The sequence below is a fragment of the Ixodes scapularis genome, unplaced genomic scaffold, assembly GCF_016920785.2.
Source record: "Ixodes scapularis isolate PalLabHiFi unplaced genomic scaffold, ASM1692078v2 PGA_scaffold3__209_contigs__length_174095766, whole genome shotgun sequence".
Taxonomy (NCBI): domain Eukaryota; kingdom Metazoa; phylum Arthropoda; class Arachnida; order Ixodida; family Ixodidae; genus Ixodes; species Ixodes scapularis.
Genome location: NW_024609868.1, coordinates 35,213,382 through 35,226,101, shown reverse-complemented (window position 1 = coordinate 35,226,101; position 12,720 = coordinate 35,213,382). Strand labels below are relative to the sequence as shown.

General features: G+C 47.1%; 1 protein-coding gene across 1 annotated transcript in view; it reads right to left on the bottom strand.

Moving 5' to 3' along the window:
• Positions 1-12,720, bottom strand: part of LOC8031407 (ATP-binding cassette sub-family A member 13-like) — a 74,007-nt gene that overhangs the window by 44,311 nt on the left and 16,976 nt on the right. The window contains exons 6-9 of the mRNA XM_040216187.1: positions 12,200-12,378; positions 8,433-8,561; positions 2,864-2,981; positions 1,752-1,906 (exon numbers count right to left, since the gene is read on the bottom strand). Of these exons, the coding sequence (XP_040072121.1) occupies positions 1,752-1,906; positions 2,864-2,981; positions 8,433-8,561; positions 12,200-12,378 (581 nt within the window). The remainder of the gene's footprint in view (positions 1-1,751; positions 1,907-2,863; positions 2,982-8,432; positions 8,562-12,199; positions 12,379-12,720) is intronic.

Below are 12,720 nucleotides of genomic sequence, written 5' to 3'. Positions count from 1 at the left end.
TTTTCAGAAGAAAAGCGGACACACACGTAATGCTGTTCGCAGCATTTACCGAAGAATTTTCATACGTTCTGTGTACGCTTTACACACACACACACACACACACACACACACACACAAAAGCTTTATTAACGTTTCGAAATGAATATAAAGTGATGCGATTGATTTGCTTATTTTTAGTGGTACTGTTTAAGTTTGTGTGTGTTAAAGTGGATGCTGAACCGCAATCTGGATTTCGCAATATAAGGCCGCAGAAGCGTTGAACGGGACGCTACGGACTCGAAAACATCACTGATACATCAATACCTCAAACGGATGGGCGTATGTTTGGAAAGGCAGGGCGCGATCAAGCGAGGACGATGACGTCACGATCCTCCTGGAACAGTTGAGAATGAGAGGGAGCTGCCTCGCTTCGGCTCACCAGCCAAAACTCGAGGAGACGAAGCGAAGAGGTGAGGGAATGAGAATGGTGACGTCACGTCTCGTCGGCCCCGTCGGCCGTGTTCAATCGCGCACTTCTTTTTCAAAAATACGGCCATCCATTAGAGATATTGTTGTATAAGTGGTGTTTTTGGGGTTTTGCAGCGTCCCGCCTATCGCTCCAGCTTTGTTTTGTCAGCTCCAAATTGCGGTTCAGTATCGCTTTAACATATCCGTATTATGAGGTTTAGTAAAAATACACTGAGCTTTCGCACGTTAAAATGTTAGAAAATTTTAGTGGAACATTTTTAGACTCCCATATACCTAATAGCGCTCCCTCACAATCGCGCTTGTAAAGAATTATCAAGCGACTCTGTTTCGGCGATAGTACTCAGGAGTATCGTTTCGGGACATTTGGTGGCTATACGAATTGCCTTAGGTCGGCTGATCGCAGATTGCAGTCGGCAAGCTTGCAATGGTAGAGAGAGAGCTTCACAAAAAGACTGCTACGCAGCCGTACTTTACACCATATTTGTCTTTTGCCTTACGTGATATAAATTAAAAAAGTGCATATATGTTTTATCATTCTGTCACTCCAGGCAGTCTCACAAGTCACCACTAGAGAGCACTGTTTTTTCACTGATGTAATTAGAAAGTTTTTCCTCAATATACGGCGCAAGCTGCCGACCAAATAAAATGATTTAGTCGTATCCATCCATCCATCCATTGATCCGGTGAAATCGGCCTTCTTACACCGTCCTTCGAAAGTGATTTCTCGATCGTCCTGATAACTTTACCATACAAATATCTGTCTCTGTTTCTGGAGTGTGAGAACAATATACTAAAATGCCGTAATCAGATCACTACGGTGGACATTTTCACCAGGGGAGAGGATAAAGAAGAACAAGCACAAACACGAGCCTCCACGCAGAGGTTACAATTAAATGACTTCCGTCGAATCCCATTCGTGTTGATCGAGCTTCATTAAAAATTAGTCAGAGGATCCTAATGAAATCGCTCTCATTATTAAGGACATCCTGCAGCACGCGGGGAAGCAATCACCACTCGAGTTGCGTTCTGTACAAATACAGACATAAAATATGTGCTGGGCTTTTTTAACTATAATAATGGTGCCACAAAACACCTTCCTTCCGATTTTTTTTTTCATTTTTAACGCGATAGAGTTTTAAAGAAACGAACGGTACGTTGGATACCACAAAGGTTCTCATTCTTGGCAGACAATGGGCCGCATCTCAAACTCAGCTTGTGATGTAAAAAGCACACAAGAAAGCGCCAAGTGCGCGTCATTGTATGTATACGCATTTATGTATAACCTTGGCGAAGTAGACGACATGTTCCCAGGTGGTGAGGTCGGTGAAGAAGACGTCACCCTGCTGACAGAAGCCGAGGCTCTTCCGCGCATGCGTCGTGTTCTTGACGATGTCGTAACCGCAGACGAGTGCGACGCCTCCGCTGGGTTTCAGCATGCCTGCACCGGTCACCGGTCTCGGAATAAACAGCTGTCTACGCCGTCTCTCGAAATGCTATCGCGTTTATGACATGCAATAGCAAATAAATATGTAAAAGAAACACACACACACACACAAGTAGCATTCGTGTAAAAACAAAATTATGAAACAGATTCCTGGCCTCTAATTTCGGTCGCCATCCTGGAAACATTGTATGAAACTACGAAAAAAAAAAGTTAAAACCAATCTGAGAAAATTAAAGTGAATCTTCACACACTACAAAACTGCCCTCCTCGGCAGATAATAAGCTGGAGCTTTCCGGGCATGCGCTATGTGAGTAACGCGATCAAATGTGGTGCGCACTGAATACCATCTGTATAGACAAACGAGCGCTCTGACGTCACACCTCTGCGGTGGCGCTGCTGTCGGCCGGGCGCTAGAGTTCCTGTATAGGCTCCCTACGGGAGCCAGAGTTGCGCATTTGTTTTCCCCGCGCCGCCACGCCGCTATTCGCCGAGATCCATCACGTGAGGAGCAAAGCATCCGGTGGCGTGCAAGAAAGCCACCTTTACTGTCGCTCCGCCGACGTTCCTCTTGCCCCGGCGTATGTTTCCCTGCTTTCCGCCTCCTTTTCCTCCTCTCCTGTTTTCTATGCGCGGCGCCGCTATTCGCCAAATTTAGTCACGTGAGGAGCAAAGCATCCAGCTCGTGCGGGAAAGCCGGCGCTACGGCCACGCGCCGAGGCTGAATGCGCAACTCTGCTACCGTAGGTAGCTATACAGGAACTCTACCGGGCGCACGCGCAGAACGCCTCACTCCACAAGAATATATAGTTTCGGCGCACGCGCAGTGGCTTCGCCCGGTGTGTGCGTATCAGGGATTGCTTATAAACAGCGCGTTAGCGTATTAGAGAGTCAAAAAGGGCCGTTAGGATCACTTATAATTAATAAAAAGAAAATGTTGGTCACAATTCTCACCGGTCAGTATGTTCATAAGGGTTGACTTTCCGGCACCGTTGTGTCCGAGCAATACCGTGATCTGCGACTCGTACATCTCCAGGTCGACGCCGTCCAGCGCCTTGGTGGTCCAGAAGTTCTACACAAACAGGAAGGCGCAAAATATACGGTCGTACAGTGGCCACCAGAAAAAAGAGAAGCGTCCCCGTTGTCTGCGACATTCGTTAATTTTGGCCTATGACATTTTCTGTTTCGATATTGGTACTCTCACTCTCACTCTGAGTTTCAAGAATTATTTGATGCATGCGCCCAAAAAAAAACAAACTATTTTCCATAAAACTCCTAATCGGCTACTTAATAAATTGATTACTCAATAACTGTGCTTTGATCTACTGGTGCGTATAAAACGAGATATATAAAAATAAAAAAAAATAGCCGTATGGTTAATTAATTGGGAGAGGGCAGTGTTAGACACAATACTCGATAAAAGTATTTAAGTAAAGTTACTAAATACCTGCGTCATAAAGTATTTAAAATACTACTCAACTTACTTTCACTGTAAAGTATCTTGAGTACAGTACAAATACTTAGAAATGTATTTCAGTTACTTTTGAAGATACTTCCGCATTGTTTAATTTGTATCGACGTCATTGACAACGACAATTATGCAGCTACGCAAATCTGGGTTACCAGAATGGTTTATTAGCACGCAACAACACAAAACGGGGAAAAAAAGTATCGTAGGGCTATTTTATGCAGTCCGACTATAAAGAGCAAAATATTGTCACAAATGATAAATGATGAGGCGGCGAATAACTGAAGAAACTAAACGTTTAATGGGGCGAACTTGTTCCCAAAACAAAGGAGAGAAAGGCTAGCGTCGCAGGGGTCGATGTCGGCGAAACAGCAGGATCGACCGCTGTGGCGAGACTGACTCCGGACCGCCACTTGGAGCACCTTTTGTACCCGCGTGGGTTTCTGGAACATTCGGCGTAGAAAGTTCGGCGCGTAGAACATTCGTGACTCAATCAGACGACAAAATTCTCGAACTTACCAGAATGTCAAGTTGAAGGAATAAATAAAAGAGAAGTCCGCTTTCTGGTATTGAACCCGGAGCCTCCGCGCGAGAGCCAAGCGCGGTAACCATTCGGCCTCGCTGGGCAACGCACGTGGCAATATCACTGATAGATGTTACAAAAAATATCTGAGACAACAAGAAAAGGTCGCTTTAGTTATTGGGGAGAAGATCAAACCGCGGCGCGCCAAGCGGTTAATTTTAGAACTAGATGGATGGGGACAACAAATACAATGGCTCAGCGCTCGGCTGACTTAACCGAACGCGGCGTCAGCGTTCGGCTGGAGTTCGTGTTCTCCGGGGAGGGGGAGGAGGGGCTCTTTTGTTACCACTCCGGCCTGCATGAACAATGCAGCATGCACCCTGCCCAGCTCAGCACAAAAGCCCAAGTGGGTCAAGTTCGCATCCTCTGACGACTGCATGCGGGGGAGATCCGGCACTTAACGTCACTTCACTAATTGTTGGTATTTTTTCCATTACACTATGCCCGCGCTCTATTAAAAAAGATGACACGAACATGCCCACAATGCCTGTGGGCATGTGCATAGGCCTTGCGTTGGGTAAACACCAAGGTGTGGGGGTGACAAACGGGTCAGAGCGCTTCGCCAATAGTGACATCGCTGAATATCACATCCTGCGACCCACCTTAGACGCATCGTTTTACTGCAATCCATATTCCCTATACGGGGAGTTCACTATAAACGAACTTGGGACACAAATATGAGTGAATGGATAACAAAGAGAACCCACATAATAGCCACGGCAGTGGTCGCACCTTCTTCAAGTAGGTTGCGTTCAGAAAGGCACTCCGCGTTGGGGGGCACTTTGTTGGGATTTTGAGACGTCGTCCAGCTTGCAGTTCGTTTCCTGTAATGTTCTCTGCTTATCAATGTTTCCTTGCAGACCGTGTTCGCGAAAGCAATAAGTGCCAAACTGACAAAAAACAAAACAAAAAAAAACTTCCACGTTTTGCTTTAGCGGGGTCAAATATACAAAAAACAAAACAAAGATGTCTACTTTTTTGTGTGGGTCCACTTCTCATTCTCTTCTAGTTGTTATTTCTTGACACTTAAGTCTGCATTGTTCTCGTAGGTCGTTTCCCGGTCTGCTTGCGCCTTCGGGTGGCATCTTTACTTCCGTAAAACCGCACTTTTGGTTTGAGGATTTTTTTGGGGGGAAACTCTATAGAAACAAAAGGCGCCTTTGGAAAGGCGAGGGGAGACCCTTTCCTGTACGAACTTTAGGCTGAAATATGAGTCACAGTCGGCAAAAAAGTGATATTTTCACGAGCTCAGTGAAAGTCACCGTAGCTAATCGGAGCTAGCAGCAGGATTCGGTTACTCGAAAGAATGTTCACGTTTGCTCGTGCCACGCCCACCCCACTTCATACCAAAAAAATCAGAAAATGGCGGAATATCAAAAATGCATTTAAGATAATAACTACAAGATACTCGGAATGGTAATTAAAATAGAGTATTAAATACTCTCCATCAAAGGTATTTGCAAGATACCAAGATACTCCAAGAAGTATTTAAGATACAGTATCTTGACTAGAGTATTTGAGATAGGCACAAGTCTGGTAGAGGGTGGTACTTTACATAAATGATTCGAGTAATCAATTGTAGCTTCAGTTTTCCATTGATGGTGCACGACGTTTAGAATTGAAAGAACTTCATGAATAACCTTTTGGAAGCCTCAGAGGGAAATTTTCTAGCTGACTACAGCTCGGAGCAGTGGAGGAAAATTTATATTTGCAGAATTCAAGATTGTTCCTCCAGGTTCACTCGTCACCCCCCTTTTAGATCTGACTGAGTATCACACAGGCGTGTATTAGTGCAATCACTAATCCGTGATGCACATTAAAACACCTGGTTATCAGTCATACCGCTCTGAGTAATTTCCTTCTTACCTCGTTGCGTCAGCGTCGACATATCCCGCGGGCAGACCGACCTCACGTCACTGTACAAACCTCCCCAACGTCTAGTTTTGATTAGCCTTAAGACGTTTCACAAAGATAACTGATCTTTCAGAGACTTCAGGCTGAGAGACGAAGCAGCCGAATAAGCCGAGTCTCTTATTGCAACGTCGGCTGCCATTCTGAGACTTCCAGGAGGTAACCTGTCAGGTGCTTCCTAAAGCCACTGGATCCTGGGAAAGTTGCGCTAAACTGCCCGTTTGGCCGCCACTTTGGTTAATAAAATTAGCAGTTCCTCTTTGGCCTCTCTATCTTTGGTGAGGCAATGCAAATTTGATGGTAAAAGGTAGCTTTATAAGGACGCTTCTTGAATACCGAGATTACTTTACCCACACACCGGCGAAACAAGCGCACGCCTTCGCTCACCCACCGCATGCGGCGTCGGTGCTTGACGGCATTGAAAAATAATTTCTCTCTCTTAAAATAGGCAAGGACAACAATACCACTGTAAGAGATCTGGGGAGATAAACATGAGTTGATTTGGGGCACAGTGCCCAAGACGCTTATATTGGCGAGGAACGCTTTCAGTACGATGACGCTCCATAGCGATCTTGACGCGGTTCAGGACCCTTTCGAAGCTTCGTAGATTTTAATGAACCGAGGTAACGACTGGGCCATGGAAACTGAGACAGGTCAGCCAATTACCTCACGAGGTTTGGTCGTTTGTATATATAAGCATGTTTGTGTCCGGCTAGCAAGCAGGGAAGGCAATGACGCTACTTTCCCAGGACACAGTAACTTTACCCTTTCCTATCAGCTTGGACTACCTTCGCGTGTTATTAAGACGCTATAAGCGTCAGATTCGAGGTTTCAGGCACTTTCGTTTGAGCGTGACCAACAGCGTTGCAATCGTTGTGACTGCTTCCGAGTCCCTGCAGGAAAACCGCTGACGGCGCCATCTATCGTGTAGCTAAGGAACCGCTTCTGCAACCTGCGTAAATTACCCAAACATTTGTAGTATTTTCGAAATAAAAAAATTGTACTATATGTGAGAAATTAATATGAGAAATATGAGAATAACATCCTCAAGAAATTTTAAATCCCGGTATAAAAAAAAATAACGAGCAAAGAAAAAAATATATTTTCTTTGTCATGCCCGAAGGAAAAATCCATCAATGTAACCCTGTTTGGCAGTCAATGTTTTCTAGTGGACCGCTGACTGTGCCTGACTGTACGTCAAGCATGTCTGATTGGCCAACAGGTTACTCTGACCGACAGTCAAACTCCAGTCAGACCCCGCTAGTCGGCTTTCTGGTGGTTTCCTGGTGGCAGTCGGCCGCCGCGAAATGCCATCAGGATGTCTTTGGTGGTGATTCTGACTGTACATCGATTGTCTCTGACTGTACGTCAGAAAGCTTTGACGTGCAGACAGACGTACGGTCAAAGGACGTAAAGTTCGTTCGGATACCACTATTTCGTCAAATCTATGAATACGAAAAGTAATCTATGCACGAGAAAACGATTTCGGGACGTGAGTCCATAAAACCGCTGACGTTAGAGATATTACACGCAACCGACCGACAACCTTGATCAGAAGCCCGCCGAAGCGCCGAAAACGACACTTCACACTTCGCTTCGCCCGTAGAGGCTTCGCCGAGCTTTCATGAACGATCGCTCTCGACTCGTTTTGTTTGCCCACTTGCTCCAACCTGTCGATCCTGCCCGGGCTCTACAATGTCTTATGTTTTAGTAGAATTTCTACTCGACAAGACCCAGCCTGTTGTGAGTTCTGACGATGTAAAGGACTTTAGCGGTGTAGTTGAAGACGACAAGGTGTACCAGGTCTACTGGGCCGGTGACGCGCGAACGAAAGGATCGTTCTACGACGCGAAAGTGCTCTACATGGCAGGTGAGTAGAACTGAAGTACGGCGAGTGATGTACGAGTGCTTTGCATAACATGCTGAAGTCTTAACTGCATTTGCAACCGAAGCATCTCGTATAAAACGGATGGTGAAATCTCGTTCCCTAAGAAGCGGCGTAGCATAGTGGTTACCGTGTTCGATGTGTACGCAAGTGGTCGCGGGTTCGATCCGCGGTGGTCCTGCTTTTTTTGTTTCTTTTTTTTTTTCTCGAACATTTTGTTTTATTGAGGCATTTGGCGATATTTATGAGTGCGTATAGCTTTACTCTTATATAAATGCTGCCCTTGTTGATAAAATTCCCTTGGAAGTGGCAGTCAGACGTCATCTGATGGACCATCAGATGACGTCTGATGGTCCATCACGTTCCACCAAGGCTGCTGACTGGCAGTCAGTGTCCCAAATTACGTACCTTGATGGAATTTTCAATAGGGTGGTCACGACGCACTAAAGGCTCGTTCACACAGTTGCGTTCGACTGCGACTGCAACCACTTGCGACTCGTTAAGACAGCTTGCGTCAAGCTGTTGCTGCGGCGACCCTTACGACAAGCCAATGGAGAGGCGCTGTGCTGCAAGACGCAGCGCAACGCGGTCGACGCAAATGTGTGAACCAGTCTTAAGTCGCGTTCAAACGCAAATTTGTGAACCGGCCTTGTGTTGGTGAAACGTGACGGTTTACCTTGATGAGATCCCTCGTGACGATCACGGGCTCCGCATCGTTGGGGGCCCTTTCGAAGTGGTTCGGGTTGTGTCTTGCCGTCAGGTTTTCTGCCGTCCGCACGGGAGCCGGAGGGGACCAGTAACTGGGCTGCAGAGAGGCGCGATACTCGAAGCCGGTGGTTATGAAAGAAGTCGCGACGATGGTCGCAACCTCGACCGCGATGATTCGCGGACCTCCTGTTGTTACTCTGCCACGCCGGTTTAGTTATCGCACTCTAAAACAAGAGTGTATTCTTACACCCTTTGTCCCATGAAATACACCCCAAAACTTCAGTTCGACGTAGAGCGCACTGCCGTCGATCTGACGGTGCCAACTTTCACGAGAGGCTTGATAGCCGTGTGGCACAAGTTATTAGAATAGCTAATGTACGTGTTACTTACTACAAAGAAAAAAAAAATAATCGGAGTTTTCTGGGCCCTACTGCGAAACCTCAGTGTTTTTTTTCTGTGGTCTTTGATACGTACTTTAGCTATTTTAATAAGTTATATCGCACCGTTATCAAGCCCCTCGTAAAATTTAAGGCCGTCTGTTATACTATAGGGGGCTCTACGTCGAACAAAAATTTTGAGGTGCATTATATGGGACAAAAGAGTGTAAGGTGATAACTTTTTTTTTTTTTTTTTTTTTTTTTTTTTTTAGAGTTTGGGTGTACTTGATTGAAAGAGTCCTGTGTTGCGATTGGACGCATATTTAAAATGAGACCGGTGTTTAGGCAAGTTTCATTGTCTACCGGTTTTAGGTTTCCGTTCGAGCCCCTGACAACACAGGCTACGGGTGGGAAAATGTGCAGAGTTCCATATGAAAAAGGCTGTTTGAAGAGAAATATTAGGGAGTTTTAGGGAACCATTTTTGCGCATACGATAAGGCAAGATGGATTCTCCGGTACGAACTGCGCATGCGCTCCCGCAGAAGATTCGCACATGCGCAGTTCGTACCGGAGAGCCCATCGCACCGTGTCGGATGTGCAAAAACGGTTCCCTGAAACTCTCTATTCACTATAAGCTCCGACCGTGAAGATGCGCGTGTGAAGAAGTGGGTAATGGCGCTGCCGGAGATTTTTTATCTGAGCTGCGTTAAGCCCCGTTCCCACACATGCGACCGAGTAAAGGCCCGTTCACACAGTTGCGTTCGGAGCGACCACTGCGCTTACGAAAGAATGCAACCGGTTGGAACGACGAGTTACCATAGCAACCAAACGGTCGTTTCGTTCGTGTTCGTTCGCAACGCAAGGAGTTGAGCCGGGCTGAACTTTTTCGTTACGTTCGGGAACGACCGCAACGACAGACTAGTCACAGGTCGAGGAGAGCTCCGTCGCGCGCGTTGCATGCCGGTTGTGCCAGGCTCCTTCTTTCTGCAAACATGTTGTCGGTGGTGATCGTCGATGTGGACGACGTGGTGGAAGCTCATCTTTCCGCGTAAAAGCGCTATCCTTGACTGTGAATTTTCGTCATGTATCGTTATGATAACCCAGCACGTAATAGAAGGGAAGATCCGCCTACTCGTGCGGCGATCTCGTGGTGGCACTCTCAAGACAGCAGAAACGCCCGTGACGTCGTCTTTGTTTACTTCGACTACAGTGGTGCTTTCTTAGCATTTGTGTCCTCGAACATCGCCCAGATTTATTTTTTGGCGCATTCCATGCGTGTGGTCAAGTTCAAGGTATTACTGGTGCGTACCGTACAAAGGATGCGAATTTTCACGCGTTTTCATCACCCGAGAAAGGTGATTAGTGTTAGCAATCCTGAACGCTCGCAACGTCTATCTGATTACGAAATTTTTACGTTGCTATATCGCTGCTAAGGTTACAGCGTATTTTATAATCGTAGAAAAGGCGTGTGGCGAGATTTGTACTGTTGGCAAAGTCGCGTTATAAAGTCGTAATCGTGCAAGACGGCGTACTGCACCTTTTTTTCTTGTTTTTAATGCACTACCTTGCAAGCGTATCCTGAAAAAAAAAAGTTTGTGGTCATAGAAGACGGTGTGTTAATTTTCTGTTACGCAAGTGAATGGCAGCGCGTCCCCTTCTTTTTAGAGGCACCACTGAAACAGCTGACTGCGGCGGAGAGGCGGTCGCCGTGCCGCCGACGCACTGCGCTTGTTGCAGTGGTTGCAGGAGTGTACGCGCGGCGCAGGTTACAACGGACGCAGTCATGGATAACGGGTTCGGGTTCGTGTCAGATGTCTGAACCAGCTTTTACACAGCTATTGTAGGCCCACAGCAGATCTTCTTGACTGTACGCCGTAGCCAAAACCTCCGGCTGCTCCGGTGAGGACGGCGGACCTCGCGTCGGGCAGGAAACCGTCCGCCATGTTTGTAAGCGTAGCTGGGTTGCTTACTATTGGCTAGGAGCTAGAACTGAGGTTCGTTTCTCATTGGCTGTTAAATCGTGTGGTTGCATGCGGTTGCATGTGTGTGTACAGGTCGCGTACAGTTGTCGTTAAAGTCGCAGAGATTGCATTCGTTCGTAAGCATACTGGTCGCTCCGAACGCAAATGTGTGAACGGGCCTTAAGACCGAGAGATACCAGACCGGTTTTTAAGCCTCTTGCGACGTCTAAAAACTGGATGCGCCGCAGCGGAGTTGGTCCCAAGACGTCGCAAGAGGCTTAAAAACCGGTCTGGTCTCTCTCCATCTTACTTGGTTGCACATGTGTGAACGGCGCTTTATATTTGTGTCGAGATGGCACGTTTCGCGAAGAAATAGGCGACAAAACATTGTTTCGCGTCGTGATAATCTAATCCAAGCTCGTTGATACAAAAAAAAAAAAGGCGCATTTCCACGTGGTGAATGATGCTGATTGGGGCGAAGCTCTGGCGGTGCTTGTCTGCGTAGACGCTGAGCCGCAGCATGCCGAGCCTTTCGTTGGTTTTCATCCATGTCACGCTGCGGTCAAATGCTCAAATGTGTATCTAACCACGTTCCATACCACACATTCTCTTTCTGACATGGATGAAAACGAACGAAAGGCTCGGCATGCTGCGGCTCACCGTCTACGCAGACAAGCACCACCAGAGCTTCGCCCAAATCAACATCATTCACCACGTGTAGATGCGTTTTTTTTTTTTTTTTTGCCCTACACGAGCACCGGAGCTCGTGCTCACGTGCTCGTGAGCACGAGCACCCGGCGCCGGACATCGGACGGGCATACGGACATGGCTAGCCCCTAAGGAGCTTCGCCCCTAAAAATAGAAACTATAAATATGCAGTGCAAAAAATCCTCTTGTACGCGGGGTGGGGGGTTGGGGTTTCAGCCCGCTCTTATTTTTCGCCGAAATGTAATCGCCCCCCCCCCCCCTAAATTACACCACTGGCAGAGTTGTAATCGAACCCATTAGTGCAAATCTTAGTGATTACAAAGCAATTATCACTACCGTCTCAAAATGATGTATATATACTGTAAATAAGTGAATAGGTGAAGTGCTTTTGTGTGTCTCTTCATGAATCATGCGTGGTATGCTCTACAGCTTCCCTGGCCAACACCCTTCACGAAGTGAAATGGCTGACAAATGTTTTTTTTTTTCTTCTTCTAAGCCTCAACTAACTGGCGGCGCTGCTTGTTGCAGCTCGTTGCTCGTAAGCAATGACATAGTGTTAGGACACCCAACACATCAGTCGAAGACACGTTTGAAGCAACGTTGTTTCACTGCGGAAAACGGTCCCTGCGCCCGAAGTGCCCCCCAAAGGTAAGTAGAATAGTCCAAAGAAATTAACAGAGTATACATGCCATGAGAGGAAAGAGCGGACTCTGAGGCAGCGCAGTGGCACAAGGGAGGACCCTGGTGAGGTACCAGATGAGGACGACCACCCCTAGTCCGCTGGAGACCATGACTAACCAAATCTCGATGATGGTCACGTTGTCTAGACCGAGCGCTCTCTTGCCGATGATGCCCCATCCGGCGTTTCCTGGCGGATGCATGCACGCACCGGCAAGCCAATAAGAACGTTTTGCCGCTGATATTAGAGGAATCGCCTCTGGGGCCTGTAAAGGGGTGGATCGTTCTTCCGCCAGACACGGGGGAGGGGCTAAAATATCTCACCCCCTTCCCCCCCTTCTTCACCTTACGATGATAGCGCGGCGCCTATACGAGTCATTCCATCTTCTATAAATGCATACCATTTATAGTGCCAGCTCTTAGCGCTTTCGTGTCCGTGGGATGTAGACGTAGTCTTGATGGTGACTCATGCTGATGACGTCACGGTGTTCAGGTGACGTCATCAGCATGACGATCGTGAGGTGACACTGCA